The sequence below is a fragment of the Littorina saxatilis genome, linkage group LG17, assembly GCF_037325665.1.
Source record: "Littorina saxatilis isolate snail1 linkage group LG17, US_GU_Lsax_2.0, whole genome shotgun sequence".
Taxonomy (NCBI): Eukaryota; Metazoa; Mollusca; class Gastropoda; order Littorinimorpha; family Littorinidae; genus Littorina; species Littorina saxatilis.
In genome coordinates, this window is record NC_090261.1 from 47175699 (window position 1) to 47201382 (window position 25684).

At 41.7% G+C, this 25684-nt stretch overlaps 1 protein-coding gene across 2 annotated transcripts; it reads right to left on the reverse strand.

Annotated features, from left to right (window-relative positions):
• Positions 1 to 380: 380 nt before the first annotated feature.
• LOC138953565 (serine/threonine-protein kinase PAK 4-like) lies at positions 381 to 25313 on the reverse strand. Of its 2 annotated transcripts, XM_070325409.1 has the most exons (10): positions 25213 to 25313; positions 22889 to 23117; positions 21311 to 22081; positions 15769 to 15954; positions 14357 to 14542; positions 12208 to 12341; positions 11706 to 11832; positions 8943 to 9068; positions 5901 to 6035; positions 381 to 3689 (listed from the first exon to the last, which is right to left on the reverse strand). In XM_070325409.1, the coding sequence occupies exons 2-10, from the start codon at positions 23099 to 23101 to the stop codon at positions 3528 to 3530; spliced, it is 2040 nt and encodes a 679-aa protein (XP_070181510.1). In that variant the 5' UTR covers positions 23102 to 23117; positions 25213 to 25313; the 3' UTR covers positions 381 to 3527. The 2 variants fall into 2 exon arrangements, with proteins under 2 accessions (XP_070181510.1, XP_070181511.1); XM_070325410.1 differs by lacking the exon at positions 15769 to 15954.
• Between the last annotated feature and the right edge of the window lie 371 nt (positions 25314 to 25684).

Here is a 25684-nt window from a genome sequence, read left to right on the forward strand (position 1 = left end):
CGCAAAAAAACAACTCTGTATCACACACACACACACACACACACAGTAGCTAGCTCTCTCTCTTTCACCATTTAATTTCTTTCTCTTGTATATGAAGACACAATACAAACAAGCTGCTAACATATTCTGGCAGTGTTCAAAAGAAATAATGTCATTGAAGAATTCATGCTTGTCTTGACCTCAGATCTCCATCTCCCCCCCCCCCCCCCCCCATTACTTCACAGTATAAAATACTTAGACATAAAGAACTCTCCACTCTGAATTGCTCTCTATCCGATACTGTGATAGTGATATGCACTAATGCAGGTAATTGAAACATTTTTACGAGTAATTATCAAATACAAACTTGTTTTTCAAACCCATCTCAAGTCACTGTCTCAGTTCAATTCAGCACACCTGCACTTAATGTAGCAACATACACACACACGCACAAACATACCTCATGATTCATAAGCAACAACCAAGCACTATCTGTTTAAACCAGCACTGAAAATGTATCTCTCTCATGCTTGGCATAAATGACACACAACAAAGCACAGTATGACTTTTGCCTGTACGAGAAAGGTATAGCAGAACACCTATACACTTATAATACACACTGTAACAGTGACAGACATGACATGTGGCACTTTTACCTTCTCTATGGGAAAGCCTTACAAATTTACTATCAGAATAAAACTTACACAACACAAGATAAAAGCTAACACTAACAATGCCAAGCAGTTTGCTTCTAAATCATGAACCTTTAGTAATATTATATGTTTGCCATATATATATATTAACAGGTTACGAATCAACAGCAAAAAAGATGTCTAAACCCTCAGAGAGCAGCAAACCGTTGCTAGAAGTCAAACACCATGCACTGACTAGTTCCCATCTCAGGCACACATGCACAGGAATATAAAACAACTTAAGCTGTTGGTTTCAAGAAAAGGACCTTGATTATGTCTTTTTCAGAACAACAAATCATTGACAAAATCCACTGAACTAATTAAAAAAATCCTGAGATTGTTTCCTTTTCTATTCAAATCTGGCATCACAGTTGTCATGTTTTTCAGAGCCTGGTAAGAAGTAGAACAGCTTCTCACCCATAACAACACATTGAAATGGGCATCATCATTTTAAGATGTCATCGCTGACACTACTCCTGTGTAAATAAAAAAATGTTTTCTACTTAGCAACTGACAGACAAAACTGCTGCAAGTTTGCAAAGTTAAAGCCATATGTTTCGGTCTCAACTGGCAGCTCAAGCTCATAGATCAGTCACTGATAGGCCGCAAGAGTGAACGCATCACACAGAGTCTCTTGGCCTGTACAAGTTCAGAAATACAACTGTGTTATGTGTCCAACGTAACAGTCATAAGGATGTAAGCCATCTGAACTTATAGCGCTTATATGGCCCAAAAATGCTTGACTCCAATTCAGCAGCAATTTTGACAGAAACTGTGCACTGGCATTCTCGCTGTGTCTCATTAATCTCAAACTTTTCGTAATATGACTTGTTGGATGATGATATTGTTCTGCAAAAAGTCTTTTTAATAAGAGATTAACAGTAGGAATAGGACACTTTTGGGTAACTCTGATCATGTCTGTACATAGCAGTTTCCCAAAAAGATTCCATTATTTGACCACAAAACCACATTGTTCACTTTTTCCAACATAAATTTTTTTATTTTTAAATTAAGGATTCTAAGAAACATATACATGTATTCATATTACTCTAGGCTAAACAATTGCCGAACAAAGTTTTCACAATCTCAGGAGTTTAGTGCTAAAATGTCATCATCAAACATTTAAAAGTATTAGTGCTATCACACAAGCACACACAAACGGAGTCTGTACATTTGTTTATGCGTTATATGTGAAATACAAAAAGTTAAAACAGTATATCCACACAAATTGTTTACACACAGATTCTTCACTGTAAGTAGTGGCTTCAGCTAAAACAAAAACCACACATAACACAATGAATACATGTGCATGTTAAAATTTCCCTTTCAAATTCTGGACTGGAAGATACAGGAAAAGATATTCATCAATAGTAACATTGTGGCTTCGAATACATGATGTGCTTATTAGAATACAATATGCTGATGACATTCTGTATGCAGTCAACACAGTCATGAGTAAATTCCATTCAAGTGTAATTCATTCACCATTAAAAAACGTAATAAGAATAAAAAGTTACCAATGAATACAAAAAAGCATGTATAAAACATACACCAAAGTTTGTTACTTGGCAACTCTATATCCATGAAATCCACATACAATGAATATGAAGCCAGGAGAGAAAGAAAATGAAAATTTTGCTCTTGGTACGAATTCCACATTATTGTGCAGAACAAAACAAGTGGTCATTCCTTGGACATCCCAGCCTCTGGACAGCACAAGCATTTACAGTCACCTCAGTATCACTGGACACTGCCACTGGGACCATTATTTGTGCATCATTGAGCTGGTCCACTTTTGTGATATACAGCTTTAAAACCACGCCTGTCTTTCCTGGTTCTTCTTTGTGTAGGTGTGTGAACTACATGTACTTCCTAAATCCTGACCGAGAAGAGCGCTTCTGTTTTCCTCGTTCAGACGACATCTTTTAAGCCGGGTTGTCTTCTCCTTTCTCTTAGCTCCGTCCTTTTTTCACTCATCTTTGTTTACTTTCTCAGGTTGTAAGTGCACTTTGTCCACAGAAACCTCGGCTCGTATCAGAACCTAAGACTCACAAGAATAAATGCACCTCAACTCGAGTGTATGCTAAATCAATGAGTGAATACTTTTAGTATCCATGAACACATCTTGTCAATGGATATTTTACAATACGTTTGTTTCCTGGGCATTAAACTATTTCTGCCCGTTATTATTTCCCCTTTAAACTATGTCAACTGAGCTGATGTCTGTATTAGGATGTAAAAGCCTTCCTTTCCCATTTTAAAATTATTTTTTTTTATATAATATGAAACTTTTGAAAGCAAAACTACTCTCAGCAGTGACAAATAATGAGCAAGGCAAGTGTCTGATCTTGCATCAAAGCACTTATACAATTCTTTAATATGACAATTCTGTTGCAAATCCGGAACTAAATCACTCCTAGCAAAATCCATGCCACGGCAAGACCTTGCAATAATCTCAGAAAGAGCCGTCACATTCAGAAGTGTAGCTCTCTCTCATTCACAGCTGTATCAAAACAAATCTGGTAGATCTCTATCACAGAGTCTGGTAGTTCTCTCAGCAGCTCTTTCATCCAAACAAAATGGTAGATCCCTTTTCATTTTGTCAAAGCAACCCTGACAAATCTCCTATCACAAGCAAAGTCTGATACTCCGCTCAGCAGTTCTTGCGGCTCTCTTATCAAGGACTTCGTCAAAACAAATCTCGTAGATCTCTACCACCGTGTCAAAAGAAACTGACAGATCTCCATCACACACACAGAAAGTCTGGTTGTTCTTTCACAATTCTCTCCCCAAGCCCTGTATTCAACACAAATCTGACATCTGTCTTATTACACACACACTGTGGTTGTGGTTCTCTCAGCAGGGACTGTGGCGGAAGCTGCGCATGAGGGGGACGAGGCAGGTGGGGGGGCCGGCCTCTCGCAGGAAGGGGTGCTGGATCAGTTCGGGAGCCGTGGCGCGCTGCTGGGGATCACGCACCAACATGCGATCGATGAAACCCTGTAGTCGTGGCGATACCTGCACAACACAGCAACTAACATGTCTTTAAGTTTAACACTTTGTACCCCACCCATGTTGACCAAGTTATTTTTTTAGCTGAGACCAGCTGTGCTGCAGCAAGGTCACTCAGAATTGTAGTAACTGTGTAGAAACTGTGTATCAACCAGGGATCGTGTTAACACATGTTTTTTGCGTATTTGACGCGTTTTAAATTCCGCCCACGCATTTTCCCGGCGCTTATGCGTAACGCGTACGCAAAACAACTTCTATTCAAAACGGCATGCTCAGCAGCACTTCCCAATACTGAATAAGACTATAGCACACGTGCGAGAGTTTAAAATCTCTAGTCTGTTCTGGATCAAACATAGCACAAGCGCGCGAGTTCAAATCTAAAGTCTGTTTTGGATCAAACAAAATGAGGTGACGTGCTCTTGGCTCTCGGCGATGCGCGAGTTGACACTCTGATGCGTATCGCCATGGAGGGGCCGGCCGTGAGCCAAAGTGCGGACGTTGTAGACAGGGCTTGCCGCGAATTCCAGAGCCGATGTGAGCGCCGGAAATAGTTGAGAGAAATGCGTGCTTTTGACATGATTTAACTGCAGGGATGTTGCTACAAATTCATACCTATAGGACAAATGTCCTGAGTTCTTCAGCATCAATAGGACATTTGACCGCTTTCAGAAAGTGTATTAGGACATTATGAATGTGCGCCAAACAGCTTATAACACATTCCATGGAATTGTTCCAAAGTCATATGCCCACACACACAAGCACATACACACACACACACCCACGCGCGCGCGCTGTAGAACACACACATAATATAGTAAATATATCAACACAGTGTGCGTATAATGTTGTATTTGTTTAGTTTCAAAGAAACCACAAAAAAGAAACCAACATGAACAACTTCAGAGCTCTTACTTTGATTACAAACTGCATGATTTGGATAAAAGTTGAAAAACAAAATGATCGGTTTGATCTAATGCTGATCTTTTGCAGGCTTTAATTGTTTTTTTTCAGCGGCATAATTCAGTGCTTCGTCTCATATCGAAAACAAAAGCAGATGACAAATTTAGTCAGTTGGAGTTGTCTCCCGTACTCCTGTAGCATGCACTGATCTAAAAATAATCCACTATTTTTAGATCAGTGCGCTGCACCGAGACGGTTATACCCAAACGGCGCATACCGCAAACGGTTCCGGAATTCCCGACAAAAGAAAAGATCCGCACGCGGCACTGGCAACTTCAGTGTCAGCTGAACACAAGAGCGTTCGGTCTTTTAGAAGATTTGTATCTTGAAATGAAAATTAACGAATATCGCGCTGTCCGAAGGAATGGAGTACATATCGGACAATGACCACGCTCAGGTTAAAACGATAGGACATCTGACCGACATGCGGCAATGTGAATCGGACATTTGGGGATTTTCATCGTTATATGTCCGATGTCCGACGCCTAACGACATCCCTGTAACTGTTTTACGTGTTTTTTGGCCGACATTGCGTAAGCCGTACGCAATTTGAAAAATCCTAGCGCGATCCCTGATCAAAACACTGTAATGCAGGCGTTAGATCGACGTTACAGGAAGCGACTGAAGCTAATAGTCTGAGTGGATATATCCGTACCTCGTCAGATTGAGCCATATGAGTGGGTACGGATATATCCGTACCTGGGAGACAATGAGTTAAGCCTGCTTGTGACATACGTAGGAACAGTGGTTATCCGGCGTACACAGGTTCTTAATCTTAGAGACAGAAATGAAGAAACATCCTTGGTGGAAAAGAATCACGCTTAATCAATGCTTACATTTCACAGAAACTTAGGAGAAAAAACAACATCACTAAAAAAAAAGAAGAAAAAAGAAAACAGTAAGCTGTGGATATAACCATACTTCAATAAACTAAATATTTCGCTAAAGATGACCAATGTCTTCAAACAACAACAAAAATCCTTGAAATTCCAGGAGTCTGCAAACCTGTTCAAATGTACTTTCAAAATGGTGCAATTTGACACGAATCTGGGCATATTTATAGGTTTTTTTATTTTACAATTCTTGGAAAGCTGCCAATACGAAGAATAGTACAAGCCCTGCTTTTTATTATTTTTTATTTTTTTTGTGGGGGGGGGGGGGGGGGGGGGGGGGGAGGGGATGGGCAGGGTTACACTACTCTTAATTGGACACTTCAAGCATTTTAGTTCTCAGACAAGACAGTCAGCTTGCACCCACCTTGTGCGTGTTCTTCAACTTGGGTGGAGGCATGTCTCTGATGCGTCGCATGGCTTGAAGGGGTGGCTCGTTGAAGAATGGAGGTTCACCATCAATCATCTCCATCACCATGATACCCAGCGACCACACATCCACCTGTACAAATGACCATGAGTTAAACAATGTGCCAAGTTGTCTTAGGTCAATGTTTGAAGTTGACATATATATATATATATCAACTTCCCTATACCCCCCCCCGCCTCCCCCCGCCCTTTATGAGTGTGTATTACTTTTAGTCTGTATGCCTGTGCCCTTGACATCATCCAACCACTACTCTCCCCTTTCATTCATTTCCGTTCCTAGAGTTCCTTCCCCTTTTTGCGTGTTTTCCCTCCATTTTCTTTCAAACCTTGTTCGTTCATTGTTGCGTCTGCTTTTTGTTGTCTTTTGTGTTCTTGTTTTTCCTGATGAAGCTTCCAGAAGCGAAAATTCGTTATCGTCTTGTGTCGTCTTTGTATCGGTGAGTACAGAAATCCTTTGTTTTTTAACTTTGTTCATCTTACCACAGTCACTTCGTTGTTTAGATATATATATATATATTATTCTAAATGCTGACACAAAGTACTTGGCTAGTTGTCAAAGTATTAAAGTGGAACCCCTTTTTAGGACCTGTAAAAAGCTGAGAAAATCAGGTCTTAAAAGAGAGGGAGTCTTTAAATTAAGGTTAACTAGGGTCTGAAGGGAGGGTTTTGTGACATGAAAAAGCTTGTTTCCACTGCATGATACATTTGCATCTCAACAGCCCGCCCCAAACCCCCCTTAAAAAAGAAAACTGACTCGTGTGGCTGATGCTTTCACACTCACAGGTTCCGCACACACAATACAAATTACATTACAATATCATGAAGCAGTGAGACAGCAAAACACATCCCACCTGCTGTATGCACACACTCAAAAACAGAGATCTAGAGAACAAAATCTATTGTCATCATTTTCACAAGTTTTCATTCACAAACACCTGGTAAATAAATCTCATGTTCCCCATGCAATAACTCGAGGTGGTGAATGGGTTTGAGCTTTCATGTGAAACGTGGATTGTCAAAGTAAAAGCCAATCAGGCTGATTGTTTGATGTGTGGAACCATCGTGGCTTTGGATTTGTGTTTCCGAGGACAACGATTGTAAGCATTCACTCTCAAAGACCCAATCAATGTTGATAATTACCGCGGCGACTCATGGTCAATTTGCAACTTATCTCTGTAATCGCAAAATCCACAACGAAAAGTCATGAACACTTAAAAGAAAAGAAATATGCTCAACACTTACTGAATTCACAGGTATGATCGCAGCTCTGTACATTTTCAGACTGGAAGAAAAGCGTCAACAAGCTACGTTTGACGTCACATACAAGTTTGACGTGTTATCTCGTGCTACTGTGACGATGCTTTGTGGCCCGGAGTTGGATTCTAAAAATTCGTCTCCCTGTGGGTTATTGTGCATTTTGTTGCACAACCAAATTGATGACAAAAACGATGTTTGGTAGCTTGTTGTCAGACCAGCACTTTGTTGTTGGTCCTCGGGGAGCATATCGTCTTTTGTCTCATATTTATCAACCGCGGCCTTCGGCCTTGGTCGATAAAGATGAAACAAAAGACGATATGGTCCCCTTGGACCAACAAAAAAGCTGGTCTGTCAACAAGCCACAAAACATCTTATATTGTGTACACATCAATGGAAATCATTCTTATTCCTCCCTTACTTTAAACCTCCTATAATTCTTTTCCCCCTGAGAAAATCCGGATGCCATAACAATTAAAAGGAGACTACATACAGTTGACCCACATAAATTGACAAACAGAATTTTGCAGCTGTGAAATCCTCTCTTTTTCCGGAAAGCAAAGAAGCTATACTTCAAATCAATAAAATAAAGAAAAAACCCACCTTCAGAACTTTAAAAAAAATCTCTCCATTCACATCTATTCCTGTTTTATGACAGGTGTAGAAAGGGGCTGAGTTGAACACAATTAGTTCCCACAGTAGCTAACACTGGTAATACAACCAGGCAACAGATGGCACGTCCCCCACACCCCATCCCTTCTGTACATCTTTTTCACACACCTGCTGTTATTGTAATCAGTTCTCTTCATTCACAAACACATGCAATCATGGGGCCAGGCTACACTCTGTTCACAATCACAGGACATACCCAGCAGATGTTTCACACACACAGACCCTTTCTCCTGCTCTCGTTTTACTGCAGGGACACGTGTGTCTGCAATACAGACGTTACCACACAGAAAAGAAAGATTCGATCCCCACAAGAAAGCTCTGCCTCCTTCTGCACAGGTGTGTGCACTATACAGTTGTGCCTGCGATGAAAGAACTCCCTTAGGACCAGTTAAAAGTGTCCCTACAGTCATCGCAGGTGTTGTGTCATGACAGGTATATTTTGGTCAAGATAATAAACAAAGGGACTTCACATGTTGTCCTTTATTTAATTGGGAGGCGTCCTCTGATCGGAGGGACCTGACATTAAGGATAAGGATAAGGATAAGGATTTTATGTAGTCCATGAGGGTCACCTCACAGAAATTCGGGCTGCTTTCTCCCTGGGGAAAGCGAGCTGCCATACAGTATACGGCGCTACCCATCTTTTTTTTTTGTCCCTGCATGCGTGTATTCATGTTTCCAAGCCCTGAGACTTAATGCCGTGTGAGATGGAATTTTTGTTACACTTTATTCCAAGTCACACGGGTATTTGATGGACATTTTTATCTATGCCTATACAATTTCGCCAGGAAAGACCCTTTTGTCAATCGTGGGATCTTTAACGTGCACACCCCAATGTAGTGTACACGAAGGGACCTCGGTTTTTCGTCTCATCCGAAAGACTAGCACGTGAACCCACCACCTAGGTTAGGAAAGGGGGGAGAAAATTGCGGCCTGACCCAGGCCTGAACACGCAACCTCTCGCTTCCGAGCGCAAGTGCGTTACCACTCGGCCACCCAGTCCACTCGGCCACTCAGGTACCAGTGGACGACGAGACAAACAAACAAGCGTTTACCTCTGGTCCATAGGGAAGGCGTGAAATCACTTCAGGAGCCATCCAGTAAGGTGTGCCCACTAGCGACTTTCTCTTCTGCAGGTCTTGGGTCACTTGTGCGCAGAAACCAAAGTCAGACAGCTTCACCTGCACATCAACAAAAATAACAAAGTTTATTATCACCATCTGAAGTTCCATAGTGGAGGCCTGTACAGCAGTCCCTGCAATGTACGGCCCCCGGCGTGAGCGGACACCTGACATGTACGGACACATTTGCTGGGCACGGAGTGTTTTCCTTCTATATTTGCCCCCCCCTTAAACGGACACCTGCAAAACGTGGACGCGGACACTCATTTTCGGTCCCAACAGCAGGTCATACCTCCAATGTACGGACAGACCATCGTCAAATTTTCACCACAACAAAATCGATAACAGAGCAGTCCGGCTCTTGGTACAAAGATCACAGCCGCAATGGCGTGATGACAGTCACTGATAACTTGAGTGCCCGTGTACCCATCAGGAGGGGGGGGGGGGGGGGGGGTAGTTTTGGTCAGGAGTGGAGTACATGCGAAGATGCCAACATGAAACTGCACTGAGCTCTTTATTCTTGTCTGTTGGACGTAAACAACAGAAACCACAGTCGATAAAGGTCCTGAGCGAAAGAGAGTGAAAAACCGGCCACAGTTCTCAGCATCGTGTGTCTGTGTGTAACCTCTTTCATTGACAAGATACTCTTGTTTCCCCTCAGCCTTGACCAGTGAGTCGGTTGCCTTCTTCTTCTTCTTTCTTGATGTGGACTGGGTTCATCCGAACGTCTGTAGTCCAGCGGCGGAGTACTGAGTAATTGGTTACTGGTGGTGCCTAATCTATGAACCCTTCAGTTGTCTTGCTTTGTCAAAAGTTACGACACAGTCAACTGGTTTTGCTCCGAGTGAACAGTGCAGCTGGCCTCTCTGTCCACAGTCCCCAACAGTACATGGCTGGAGGGAGTGAGAGAGAGGGAGGGGGGGTGGAGGGGTAGCTGGCTAAACTCTGTGGGTATCCGGTGTCACTGCATGTCAGCAGGAAGAGCATTGGAGAGAAATAGAGAGGTGTACTCTTCCACACAATTTCCAAGCATCAGTTGTCACGGCTTGGTGTAGGCATTAGTGAGGGAGAGTGGGAGCTGTGTTATGTACAGTGTATTTCCGACTGAAGAGTGAAAAGTCACTGCCATGCCACATGATCGGCATGCAGTCAATAAAGCCAGACAAGAAAAAAATAAATTACATGATTATGACATGCAGCTCTATCTGCTGCTATTTATTCAAGCTTATTCTTGCAAAGCATCTGCACACGCTCCTCTGTGCTGTGTTTGTGTGGCTGCTTTCGTATGTCAGTGCATGGTGAGTGTGTTCACTACCTTGAGGATTTATTTTATCTCTTCTTTTCAACACTTTTCATACAAATCATTTTTACAGAACGTTTAAAGAAGTATTAGGAGTTTATTGTTATTGTTTAGTAGCCACAAGAAGTGATTAGCATAGACTCAATCCTGTTGTTTGTGTGTCTCTGTGTGAGTGTATGGGGGAGGGGGTGGTGTGGTCACCCCTCCCGTGACCGGACACCTGCAATGTACGGACAGTTTTGCTATGGCCCAAGGGTGTCCGTTCATGAGAGGGACTGCTGTATCTTCCTTCTTGGGGAATACAGAAAATAAAACATTAGCACTCTAAAAGATATCAGAGATTACGCTAGCTTCTAAAATAAAGTGTACATGACATACGTAACGATATAAAAAAAAAGCGTCACCGAGCAACATTTTGCGTACTGACTTTCGCATTGGTGAACAACCTTTTGTGATAGGCTTGTTTTCATTCAAGATGTAATAAGCACAGAACAGCAGCTGGGTATTTGGTATCAGCACAGATGACCCGCCCTCAAGCATCGTCTTTCTGACAGACTGCAGATCCGCTATCCAGAGTCTGCAATCGCCCGGTGAGCAGCTGGAAAGAGACACCCTGCGCATGCTGAGTGAACTCTCACAGCGCACACGGGTGACAGTTCAGTGGATTCCTGCCCACTGTGGCCTGGCAGGAAACGAGGAGGCGGACAAACTGGCCAAGTCTGGAAGTCTGGCGGCAGTCTGGAGCAAGAAAACCAGCCAGCCTCTTACAGGGAGGTCAAAACTCTGGTCAAACGTCAGAACTGAACACTCTGGGAAGAACTACACAGCCACCCATCTGATGATCAGATGCCTCACCTGCAACGTCAACAGCAGACCACCATATTCAGACTACGGACTGGTCACTGCCGACTGCGTGCCCACCTGTATCGACTTGGGGTGTCGCACACACCTGACTGCTCATGCGAGACAGGCCCATAGACCCCATAGCACATCCTGGAGTCCTGCCCCCTATACCAAGACGCACGGACACAGCACTGGCCGCATGGAGCTACTCTAGCGGAGAAACTCTGGGGCACCAAACAAGATCTGGACACGACCACAAACTTCATAACCCATACCAGACTGGAAATCTGAGGCCTGATCTAGGAACGCTGAAGAAGAAGAAAGGTATGTCTGAAAGCCAGGGGTTTACATTTTGGACGTTTGAGTAGCATTTGTGAATAAGAGGCACAATATCTTTGTGTATGCTATATGCGTCTACTTTTTATTTTATTTTATTCAACATTCCATTCATTTACCAACCTTACTTTTTTAATCGTAATTTTGTATCGTTAGCAGTCTGTGTGTTTCAGATGGCTACAACGAAGCTTACAAGAGCCACACATCAAATCACAAACCTTGCCATCATGTGACAGAAGAATGGAGTCTGACTTGATGTCTCGGTGGATCACTCCATTGGCGTGCAGGAAAGCCAGAGCCTTCAGACAAGCCTTGCACACAGTGGCAATTTGCACTTCATCCATTCTGTACAACAAAAGACAAACTTCAATGAGACATCCCTTTCAGTTGCACTAAAATAGTCACTGTTTCGGAAAGAAAATATAAAATCTAATATGTAAGCATCCAATGTTTCAGACAGAAAAAGTTCAAATTTAAGTAAACATCCCAGAACAAAGTCTAAAAGCTGTATGAATATAGTGTCAGTCCGTATCAAAGAAAGAAACAACAAAGTAAATGCACAATGTTATGTTTTACTCCCAGCACATTTCCTTCTGATGGAACCTCAGGCTCATTGATCTAAGTGTTCATAAAGAGACCTCTCCTTTAGTTTGTCAGATTTTCATATAAACCATCATTAAGTTTAACTCAATTCAACAATGAAAAAGTTATTTAACATACCGACTGTTGGTGACAATGTCAGTGAGGGCGCCCCCTTCCATGAACTCCATGACGACCCAGAGCTCGTCGGCGACCAGGTAGCTGTTGTACATTTCCACGATGTTGGGGTGGTGGTAGTCCCTCATCACCACCACCTAAAAAAACCAAAACAATTGTCAAACATTGTGACCCAACCTTTCTCAACAGCAACTATCGTACACACTTCCCAAGAAACCTAGATAAATAAAATATAAAAAAATATTTTAAAAAAATAAACAGACTCCTGCAAGTTCCACAGTCTTACATAAACTTACAAACATATTTTTCTGAACCAGCCATTACTGAATCATTTAGAAGCCTGTGACTCTCTTACTATCATGTCAGTGAAGCTTCAGGTGCTTACCGCGGAGTTTATGGATCCGTGGCAGTTTGCCTATAGAAAGGGTAGAAGTGTTGAGGATGCCGTTTTACATGTGTTGCACAGTATCTATTCTCATCTGGATAAACCTGGAGCATGTGTTAGACTGATGTTTTTTGACTTTTCTAGCGCGTTCAATACGATACAGCCTCACCTTCTTGCTGAAAAGCTACTGAAGATGAAAATTAGCGTTCCAACGGTATTGTGGGTCACAGACTATCTGACCAACCGACCCCAGTTTGTTAGGGCTGGTATAGTACCATCGAATGGCCCGAACACAAACACTGGTGCTCCGCAGACCGTGCTATCTAGTGTACTGAATACCAACACAGGAGCTCCGCAGGGAACAGTATTGTCACCTTTTCTGTTCTCCCTGTATACTGCTGACTGCAGGAGTTCTCACGGGTCGTGCTTCATCGACAAATTTGCTGACGATACTGGACTTACAGGACAGATTACTGACGACAATGACACACACTACAGACAAGAAGTTAGCAGCTTTGTGGACTGGTGTGACGAGAATTACCTGGACTTGAACACAGGAAAAACTAAAGAAATGATCTTTGACACTAGAAGAAAAAAGGTAGCACACAAGCCTATCGTGATAGCTGGTGTTGAAGTCGAACAGGTTGAAAGCTATCGCTACCTAGGTGTAGTGATCGACAACAAGCTGTCTTGGCATGCCAACACTGACCAAATCTTGAAGAAAGCGCACACGCGCATGTACTGTCTAAGGAAGCTTAGATCGTTCTCTGTTCGTAATGACATCCTGCAGATGTTCTATCTGTCCACTGTTGGTAGCGTGTTGACATATGCATGTGTGTGCTGGGGGGGTAACTTTAGTAAACAGGATAGTGACAGGCTAGAAAAGCTAGTCAAGAAGGCTGGATCTGTTGTAGGCAGGAAACAAGAGACCATTGAATCAGTTTGCCAGAGACGACTGACTGACCGACTGACCTCAATTTTGGCTGACGAGACACACCCACTGAAACCTGAATTTGACTCTTGACGCATTGACAGGAGTGGTAGACTGAGGGCTATGGTTGATAGAACGTCACGTTTCCGCAATTCTTTTGTTCCCAGAGCTATCCATGCTTTCAACCAATCACATGTTAGAGGCCTCTATCATGTTTCTCTGTCATAATTATTACTGTACTCTGTTGCTGGGTTATCTGTAATGTATGTATTTTTAGTAACTGTATTATCGTAGTTCAAATGGGCGGTGTTCTAGTCGACATGTGGTGCTTTGTATACCTTGTGTGTGCGTGGATGTGGAGGTGGACTCTCGGACGTCTTTTTGTTATTGGAATTATGGTTTTTGTTAAATTGTATTGCTGTTGCTGTTGTTGTTGTGTAAGTGAGTTGTGTGTTGGCAGACTTGACTTGACGGATGACTGTTTGCGTTAGTGAGACTGTGATCATACTCATAATAATCATATTCACTTATTTTCTTATGATGTTTTTGTTTTTTATTATGCATTCTTATTCTTTTGATTGGAAAAGAGTATTGTTACAATGTAGTTTCCATATGGATTAATAAATTTGAGTTGAGTTGAGTTGAGTTGAGTTGAGAAAGTATAAATATGTGTATGTCAGTAAACACTTACACTAAACAATAACTTGTTCCGACCATACTTAAGAAAATGAGCATAGAACACAATTACATTTGCAGTTAAAAAAAAAAGCACACACACTTTGACCAGACTACCTATTAGAAAATCAGTCAGCTTAATAATGACTGGAGTATCTTACCTCATTGAAGAGCAACTCTCGTCGCTGTTGTTTGCGAAGATCCATTTTCTTGACCGCAACCTGTCGGCCGTCTCTGCTGGTGGCGATACACACAATACCTGTGGAACCTTCTCCGATCTTCATGAAACTGTCCAGGAAAGTACGAGGATCGCCAGGTGTGACCACCATCTGCAGAGCTGCTCGAAACTGTTGAAACGCACAGCAAAAAAGCACATAAAATGACGTGAAAACCAGAACATACCTTCACACATTAGAAGCAAAATGTGTAGCACAATGCAAAATAAAACAAACAAGCAAGAAATACATTAAGATTTGCTGTGAACCTAGTTATCTACACAGTGGTGCACACATTCTTTGAAATCAAGTCATATAAGAGTGAGGCACCATTACTGCATTCCATTTTCAAAGTAAGAAAATACTGAGAGAGCAAACCAAAACATGCTGAACACACATGTCTAGGAACAAATACAACAGCAAATTGTGAAGGAAAAGAAATTCTTTAACAATAACAATGCATAGAACTTTATTTTCAACAGCAACAAAATATTGCTGATTAAGACAAACACAAAATTGCCGCACAGTTATAATATTTTGCAATTATGCTGTAATTTTTGTTGTCAGTTAAAGCATTCAATTTCTGATTAAAACAACAAACAGAATTCAGACAAATATACACTCAAGGCAACATGACAACAAACCAATCAGCCGATAAACACTTTTACTTTTAGCAAACTGTTCCCTTCATTCCAATCCATGTTAAAGTTATTCTTTGTATTGTATATTTTTTCCAGGAAATTACATTATTAGTTTGCGCCAAAACCATACACTGAATACTTTCAACTGTTATTTTCAAATTTAGTGCCAGTTATGATTTAAAGGGTGACACCAGTTGTAATTTTGGACTAAACAGGTAGACATGAACACAAATCAAATCAATTAATCATAGTTCATACTCAACTGACTTATGAAGATACGAAATACTCTTAGATGCAGTGAGGAGAAGAAAATGGGAATCAGATCCAACGTTCTGATCAAACTTACAACAACCTTCTTGTCATATAAGTTATATATTTTACTTTTGGTTTGCAAACATTTTGGAATGAAATAAAGGAAGGAAATTCATGCACTTTTGAACTGAAACAGTGAAAGTTTTAACACTGTTCTTTGAACGCTTCTTAGCCTTACACTATTCCAAGTTTTCGAATCTGCAGGTCACCCGAAAAAGACCTAATTCCATAGATGACACTGGAAAAAAAGCTGGATCTGGTCCAAGAAAATGTTTCGACATTTTTGCATTTAACACTACTTTTTACTGCACTTTAGCATACATTTAAGCTTTCACATCTCTTCACACAGAAATGTCTACAGTCTAGAGAAAATGAAATATAAAATAAAGTGGATAAGGACCAAACCTGTTCATGTGAAAGCCTCTGCGGCTCAGGCACAGGGCCGGGACCAGGGGGCCGAGCGGCGGGGGAAATGGGTGGAGACTGGCCGGGGGGTTGTTTTGGTGAGTGGGGGGACAACCTAGGGTTTGCTTGCGGCGGACTGGGGTGGTTGTGGTGGCTGGGCTTGGGGCCGGGGCCGGGGCCTCCGTCCTAATTGTCCAGACCAGACCAGACACGACGAGGAGGGGACGGCAGCAGGCAGGGGAACACAGACACAGAGGGAGAAACATCAAGACATGCCACATGGACATACATGGATGAATAATGCACTGTACAGGATATAATCATGCAGGGTGAACGTATACAGAAAGGTTAGGTACAGTGAAGTCTCTGTTTTAAGACCACCTCTGTCTTTAGATCGTAATATCCAAGATTTGTCCTTCATTAAAATTCAGCGCCCTTATACAGTTATAGGACACCATTTTTTCAGATATAAATGAAGTTCTCAAAACAGAGGTTTCACTGCATTAATAACGAGACTGAGAGTGAGAGTCACATGCTGGTCACTTCTGCTGTCTTCATTCTGTTAATTTGATTTTTAATGTCCAACCTTGCTCCGAAAACTTTGTTAAAGCTTAATTTGTTGCTTTCAGCTTGACCTTGATTTTTGACTTTCATGCCCTAAAACTTGCACAGCATGCTTTAGTTCCTTGGCACAAACACAGGAGCTGTGTGCCATTGCCAATTAGATTTGCACTGAATTGGTAAAATGTGTTAATTATACAGCACAAGTGACAAGCACATGTACAAAATAGTAGATGCAGCCTTAAACGAAAAGATGCAGTTTTATAACAAACTGCTCATATGACCAATACTGAGAAAATCAAATGCCTCAAAATCAAATAAAGGAAACTTGCAAGTTTTTTCTTCAAAGAGGCCTTGACTACCACAGTCCAGTCAATGCTCAGCCTAACAGTAACTTGAAGTAAAAAAAGTGAAAATTATGTCATTAATCTTGCAAAAACTGTGAACAAAATATGTACCATAAGAATTACAAAAGCCAAACAGTGTTCAAGCAACCAAAACAACTCAAATCATAAAACCTGATACTTATAGTTATACTTATAAGTACTTATACTTATATAACTGAGTGATAAATGAAAAAAAACCAAAATGCTGCATTAAGTTAACACTGAGAAATGTCCACAGCACAAGAATCTGGCTATGAGGAAGACAAACTGTGCTATGTGCCACACAATGTAATACACCTTTCAAGGTAACAAAAGCCTCATGATACAAGCCGTGATTAAAATAGATAATAAACACTGACAGGAAAAGCACGAAAAACTTGTCAAAATAATGTTCACAGAATGGTCAGAGTAACACGGACAGACAGATTACATGTACATGTGTAAAGACAAATGTACACACTTACACAATATACTTATAATCATCCACACACACAGGCCAACACACTTTACAAACACCCACACGCAAACACACGAACATTCTCTTTTTGAGAGCTCTCACACAAGTCACAGCAGACGGCATTGAACTGCATAACCCCATTCCAGCATTTCCAGACTCTCCATCACCCCTACTCTGGCAGCAAGATAAAAGGGGTTGCTGCTTTCCATTGTTCTCACTTGACATTCTCCGGAATGCTGGCCCCCACCACCCCCATCCTTCTGTACTGAACTGTGAATATAGCTGTGGAGACTAGATAAGGCTGTGGCTCAGTCCTCAAGAGCTCTGTTGTTTTGTTTGAAAACACTTCTGGTCCCAACTGAATGCTCTGTCACTGTGATGCATGTACTCAGGCATGCGACCAAGGGTAGGGCGGATGGTGTCGAGAGAGGTGAAGGGACGGGGAATGTTTACAGTGCCGTGTGCCGGGCTGTGAGCAGTGCCCACCAATGTTTAGCTCAGGCACCATCGCGGCAGACGCGCCTTAGTTCTATGCAGGAAAATGCAGCGCGCTATTCTGGCCATGTGGCCAACTGTCGTCCTCATCTCTAAGACAGACTGATACCAAGAGGTGTAAGTTACACCCGCCTTCAGGCTCGGGCATTTTCAAACGCTCGACTCAAGACTGTACTGGGAGAACTTACTTCAAGCCTATAACTGACTGTTTTGTTGGTGTGTCTGATTTGACTTCAAACAGTGAGGGTGTTGGAACCCCCTTTAAACCGTACTTCTTTACTGATCGTAGTTGTTCTTTTCTTTAGATTTTCTCATTATTATTTGTATGTTCACCCACTGCAAATACTAATATTATCGTAATACTAATAGTAATAGGTTGAGGTACCGTACTATTAGTATTAGTGAGTGTTTTCTTTTGTCTATGATTAAACGTTCCAAAAACTAACCTTTCTTGTGTGTGTTTTTATTTTTGTATTCTTGCCCGACTTAATATTCAACAAGTCGCGTAAGGCGAAAATACAATATTTAGTCAAGTAGCTGTCGAACTCACAGAATGAAACGCAATGCCATTTTACTCGTAGCATCGTCAGGCCACCGCTCATGGCAAAGGCAGTGAAATTGACAAGAAGAGCGGGGTAGTAGTTGCGCTAAGAAGGATAGCACGCTTTTCTGTACCTCTCTTTGTTTTAACTTTCTGAGCGTGTTTTTAATCCAAACATATCATATCTATATGTTTTTGGAATCAGGAACCGACAAGGAATAAGACGAAAGTGTTTTTAAATTGATTTGCACAATTTAATTTTGATAATAATTTTTATATATTTAATTTTCAGAGCTTGTTTTTAATCCGAATATAACATATTTATATGTTTTTGGAATCAGCAAATGATGGAGAATAAGATAAACGTAAATTTGGATCGTTTTATAAATTTTTATTTTTTTTTACAATTTTCAGATTTTTAATGACCAAAGTCATTAATTAATTTTTAAGCCACCAAGCTGAAATGCAATACCAAACCCCGGGCTTCGTCGAAGATTACTTGACCAAAATTTCAACCAATTTGGTTGAAAAATGAGGGCGTGACAGTGCCGCCTCAACTTTCACGAAAAGCCGGATATGACGTCATCAAAGACATTTATCAAAAAAATGAAAAAAACGTTCGGGGATTTCATACCCAGGAACTCTCATGTCAAATTTCATAAAGATCGGTCCAGTAGTTTAGTCTGAATCGCTCTACACACACACACAGACACACGCACATACACCACGACCCTCGTTTCGATTCCCCCTCGATGTTAAAATATTTAGTCAAAACTTGACTAAATATAAAAATGAAATTATAACTAAGGAAGTTAAAGAATATCACAATCTGAAAATTCTCAAGCACGAAGCTTAACGACTTCCTTCACTCTTAGTTTCAGTTTTTGGAAGTGACTTCCTTAAAAGTTAAATACTGTTTTTCTGAAGAACCTTTTTTTGCCTCAAAAAGCCCACAACCCAACCTGCCAAGTCAATGGACCAATGGTGTTTACAAAGTACAAGCCATACTCTGCTGTAGTTAACTTAAAGTAGTACATGTACTAGCAACTTTGCCTGTGTCAACAGCACTGTGCAGTAGTTTGTTTTATCCTGGCAGTTTGTTTGCAAACAAACAAGAAATATCTTCCTGGCGATGTGGTTATTTACCGTAATCTAGCATGGCAATTTATTTTCAGTGACAATGACATCAGTTCCTGTCAGCATGAATTCAGATCCACTTTAATGACCATTCTGAAGGTTCAACACTGAAAACAAAATAAGGAAAGTTGAACTTTTAAGACCAAGAGTAAGGCTTATGTGACACGTTTGACTGGCTTTGCCTTCAAAGGTGAATGTTGTGCTTTGTGCACTCCGTTACACTAATAGCAAGACTCTGCTAAAAAAAAAAGCTGGGAGAAACAGGCAATGGGACATTTGTCCCACTCAACCAAATTCCGATGGGACATATAGTCAAAGGCAAAAAGCGCCAAAGAGGCCTGTACGCGATTTTACCAAAGATGCAAAATGGTGCAATATAGTGCCATCTGAGAATTATCCGCTATATCATGTTCTCTCTGTATGTGTGTGTGTGTAATCCCATGTAAAGTGTAGATTTGGTGGCACAGTGGTACATGCCTTTGACCCACTGAAGGGAATTGTGATGGGACATTTTCAGATTTAATGCACCAGTGGCGCAGGGCCACTAGTAAATGAAACCTTGTAGCTGCATAATAATAGCTGTAGTCATAATTATCAACCATTCCCTGAAGAAGTGATTGCTTGGCAACTCCTCCAGGCGTGATGCTATTCCTAGCTTCTCTGTCTCTGACTCCACTTATCTCTGGGGGTGCCCAGGTTCAAACAAGTACAATGATGCCAATGAAACTGAAAGCTGAGACTGGGAGGAATGTTGTTTTCGACTTCTCGCTGGGCTGCACCATTTTTGAGTTAGGCTCTTTGAGTTCAAGCTCAGTTTAACGAGCAGAATGACATACACAGGAAGTTAAGAAGAAGGGCGGTTTTAGGCTGTTACAGTGAAACCCCACCTGGCACCTTTTAAGACTACCTCCCTTTTATTTTCAAAGCCTTATTTTTTCTGATTTGCTGTTAATAACCTCTGCAAATTTACCTCCATTTCCAGAATCCCTCATTTTTAAGACCTGATTTTCTCAGATATATTAGGAGGTTTCATTGTAGCATCATACTGGGTGGAATTTCACAGCAAAAATGTTAGTAACAGGGCTTCGAATACTTTCAACAGAGGAGACACAATGCCAGAAGACTGTTCATCACGCTAAAGCTACAAGTTTACAAATTACTTTATAGGTTTTACTTTTATCTAAATTTTCACACCAGGTATGTTACTGAGCTGAAACTTCCTGACAAGTTTTCTTGACATTTTTATTCAATGTTTTACTTTTGAGTACTGTTTCGTGGCATTTCTTTGAAGCAATTAATGTAAAATCTATACAAAATCACAGTATTAGAACTAAGACGTCCACAGATTTCCGCTAATGGCAAGGGGTGTGCCACCTGACAAGCACTTTAATTTAGTTTAAACAGCAGAGAGAAAGGCTCTGACGTGAACACAACAGTATGCACCAACATGACATGACTGTGACAGCTGATGTAAAACAACTTCACAAACAATGGGTGTCATTTTATAGGGTTTAAGGCTAACCCACTCCTGGGGTATTGCAAAAAATAACAATCAACCACGAGGCTCTTATTTTAATCTTGAAAACAACTGGTTCTCACTCTCAGTAATTACTATTCAAATGTTTAATGATGGTAGTTTTGTACAGCTTCCATACTAAGTCTGATAAAGTGGTCTGTCGGACTCACAAAAAAACAAAGAGCGCCAAATGAGATCTTACAAGTTTATTGCCTTACCCACATAAACAAATTATTATTCAAAGAATGCTGCTACCATTTCCTATTATTAGACACCCTAGTCTGCTTTCCTAACTCTCCTATTTCATTTGTCTCTATTCAAACATGCAAAACTGGAAAATTGTCAGAAAGTCCACACCGCATTCAAACACACACCACAAACATAAAACCATGCCAAATTTTAACCCTAACATGCTACAGAAAAAAGAAAAAGCAAAACCAGCAACTCACCCTCTGGTACTGTTCAGCAGGAGTTGATCTGTTGGTGTTGTAGGGCGGTTGTTCATGGTGGGGTGGTGGTCCCTGGCCGCTGAACCGGTTGGGACTGGTCTGGCTTCCTCCATTTGGCAGTGCCTGACGGAAACGGTCATCCGCCTGCGGGGGTCTTCGACCATCCATACCTGGTGGGTGCTGGTTGTTGGTATGCATTTGATTGTCTCTCGGCCTGTCGCCTCCACGGGAATAGGGGTCACGGTCGAAGGAACTGTCTCTACTGGGATCACGCTGTTCGTAGGAGTTGTTAATCTGACGATCATAGTTGGGCTGCTGTTGAGGGTGCTGAGATCGCCGGTCCGTCATTCCGTTGTCTCGTGGGTAATTTCTGGGAGTGTCTCTGCTGTCCTGGTAGTCGTAATCTCCCCTGCGAGGACCGTTGTTGTACGGTATTCTACTGTCTTGTTCCGGCGGGTATCTCCCTTGGTCCCTGGGGTCTCTGGGGTAATTCCGCGGCGAATACTCACCACGATAATCCATCTGATCGCGAGGATCACGATACCCTGGCTGGCCGTGTTCATTCGGGTACTGCTGACCTGGGTAGTCTGAGTACTGGGGTTGCATTGTCTCATCTTCTGGAACGGCGGGGTAGTCACCCTGGTATTTGCGACGGTAAGGTGGTGGGCTCTCCCGCCGCAAAGAATTTGATCGGGCGATGCTGATGGCATTGCGCGTGTCTTGAGGGTACTGCCCATTGGCACTGGAGGTGGAATTGCCGCGCACAATTGTCTGCACAGCAAGTTTCAAACAAGGCTCATCATTATGTGAGGAAATTGTGACTGACAAAACAACAACAACAATCACCTAATCATGTAGTCAGTAATTCATGTTACAAAAGATAAACAAGAGATAATATTCTCACTCCGGGTGTGACTGTGTTAAGTGCTGTTCACATGGCAGACTTGCAACCAACTTGTGACCAATTTTCAAGCGATTTTAATCGGCGGCAAGTCAAATCAAAACTGCTGCCCATGTGAACAGCACAAAACTAGTTTTAAGCGGCGATTCTCGCCAGACTTAGCCTTTCGGGATTGTCCGGACGTCCTTGTTGTTTTCTGGAGAAGGGAAGGCTAGAGCTAACCAATCAGTAAGCGCGACAAGAAAAGTCTGGACAAAATCGCTGACGAGTCAAGTGCTGCCGAGTCGGGCAGTGCTCAACTGAGTTTTTGAGTCAGAGATGAGTCTGGCACGAGTCGTTTATAAATCGCTGGGGCTGTTCGCATGGCAGACTTTTCCGCCGACTCGGCCTCAATAGCGATTTTCAAATTACTAAAGTCACAAGTCTGCCATGTGAACAGCACTTTAGGCAAACACGATTAATTTTTGTTGTTGAAGTTTTCAAAAATCAAACAGCCTGCCTGCAACAAACTACATCACAGTACATGTACCAGATTTTTTTTTGGGGGGGTGGGGGGGGGCTGCAGGTAGAGACCTGCAAATGCAACGACTTCAGTTTATTTAAGTACTAATAGTAATACTAATACAAATACTATCAACCCAAAGGTAACTCTCACTATCAGGTGTAAGTTACATTACCTTCAAAGGTGCCACATCCATATTTGTGATGCGTGACGGGTCGACGATAGGCCGAGGCCTTGATGTGTCGTTGCCGATGATACCTGCCCATTGTGCAGGCAAGCCAACAAACACCCCCTGGTCGCGGTCAAACCCAGTGTGCACGCGATGCTGGAAGTTTGAAGGGCTGGAAATCTCCAGCCCTTTCTTCTTCGTCTTGTTTTTCCCAAACATGGTGCTGGTTACAAATCTGAACAGAAGAGAATGCACCAGTAATCAGAAAAAAAAGTGATAGCAAAGTACAGTGGAACCCCCCCTTGTAAATTTCAGAGCCTCAACAACAACATTGGAAAAAATCTGGTCTTAAAAAGGAGGGAGTTTTATCTTTAATCAACATACAGGTAAATTTACAGACTCGAGAAGATATATATATTATATCAATGTCAAACCATGCATGCACAGAAATGCAGCGGTTGCGCAAAGTCAACCAGGCACGGGTGATTACAGTTTTTACACATCAGAGTTTTCATACATGAGCGACCACCAGATGATACCGCCACAGTACTGCTATACTTTTAGTTTTACCTACACACACCTGTACCATACAAAATAATATGATTTATAAATTATATGTGGATAATCGTTACCAGCAGGTACCTAAACTACTTGAAGTAATATTCACAAACAACAGAAAACATATTTAGCATCCCCTGAAATTAAATTAAGCCTAAAGCAAAAGTTTAACATCCCTTCCAGTTCCAGTACACTACATTGGGGTGTGCACGTGAAAGATCCCACGATTGACAAAAGCGTCTTTCCTGGCAAAATTGTATAGGCATAGAAAAAAATGTCCACCAAAATACCCGTGTGACTTGGAATAATAGGCCGTGAAAAGTAGGATATGCGCCAAAATGGCTGCGATCTGCTGGGCGGTGTGAATGCGTGATGTATTGTGTAAAAAAATTCCATCTCACACGGCATAAATAAATCCCTGCGCCTTGAATATGTGCGCGATATGAATTGCATAATTTTTTTTTTTAAATAAATAAATCCCTGCGCTAAGAACTGTACCCACGGAACACGCGCAATATAAGCCTCATATTGATTGATTGATTTATAAGTCTAATAGTAATACTAAAATGGAACTCACTTCCAGTTCCACTGTGATTTCAGTGATGAACTGAAGCAGCAGTTCCGTCATATTAATAAATCCCACATTTTTGCTTGTACAGTACCCTGCTGATATATTGCTTAAAATTGGATCAGGCATCATTATAAAATATACATGTCATTGTCAAACTTAAAGTTAACAATAACATAACAGTTAACACATTATTACTAATAGTAATATTAATGATTGTTTCTTCCATTGCATTTACAAAGGTTTTAGAACCAGAGCCGTGTACTGTGTAGTATCCTAACTGAACCAACAGTCAACTGAACCTGAGTCAAACTACAGCCCACGCAGCATGCCAAAGGATGACTAATAATTCTGAACATGCTTGAATCTTTCAACATATTGTAGGAACTTTAAGAAGTGTAAATGATCACTAAATGTAGAGACTTCACTCTCAGTCCTAATAAAACGACAGTCTGCATAAATCAAACTTTAACTGACTACATACTATTCCCCTGTCAAGTTGTACTGCTGATTTCTTAAGCAGGTAATTAATCAAAACAAATTGGCCCCCAAACCCTCCGGCCTTCCCTAAAAGGTCTGAACCTCTGTCTTGACCGACTCCCATAGTTCAGCTATACACGCTTGACTGTTAGTGTTAGTGTTAGAGCGCTGTGTCAGTGCTGTCACTGTCAGTGTTTGTGTCAAACGAATCAAGGACTGATTAATCTAGCTTCTTTAGCACCTGTTCAGTCGTTTGATCACATAACCTGCCTCAGAACCCCAGCTGGGAAAAAAACGTACATGCCCCCCTCCGACTCAGAGAAAAGCGAGTTACTCGTCAGAAGCGGTCATAACCATCCCAAACTTCCTGTTTTCTAACTCAACTGGCAAACTCTGAAACGAAGGTGAAAACCTCAGGTGTGACATATTGTTCTTCTTCTAGATGCAAAACCGAGTGATCACCTACAGTTAGAGAAAGGGTTTACCAACTTTCACCCAGTAAATGCCTTATCATAAAGCAATAAATGACTTCACACGTCCTATCTCATTTTGTTAAACTCACACACCTTTTCGGAGGGGGGTACCCCCGATTCGATTTCGGGAGACAGTCCAGCAAAATAAACTTCTTATCAAAGAAAAAGTGGCGAATCATAAAACTCCACAAAACAGTGCATTAATTTCAAAACCAAATTCAAACACAGTTGTGTGTCCTCAATCGACGTACCTATTTCATGGGTAATCCAGGTGTGTCAAAAAATTCCAATCAGCTTTGACTCGCCAATCTCGACGCCATTTCCAATGTAGGGCAGAAGCACTCATCCGGGCATTCGTCGCACAGGCTGCAGGCTTGGTAGAGGGCGCTGCATGCAGCAACACAATCGTCACACCTTTCAGACCGAGCGAGGTGCCGGCGAGGACACTAGTTTTGCTCTTTAGGAAATAAATTGCATATGGAGAGGGAGTGAAGTGTGCGTTGGAATAAAGACCCAGCTACCATGTTGGAAATGATCCACATCTGAAATTGCATGCGATCAAATTTGCCTCGAATGTAAACATTTGTGGCACACCTGTCGGAGATTTCGAAAGTGAAAGTAGGTTCCTCTCTGCTGGGTCTAGGTAGGCTGGGCAGAACAACAAGGCATATACATCTAATTACAAACAAACAAACTAGTTTTGATGTATCCACATCAAACAGG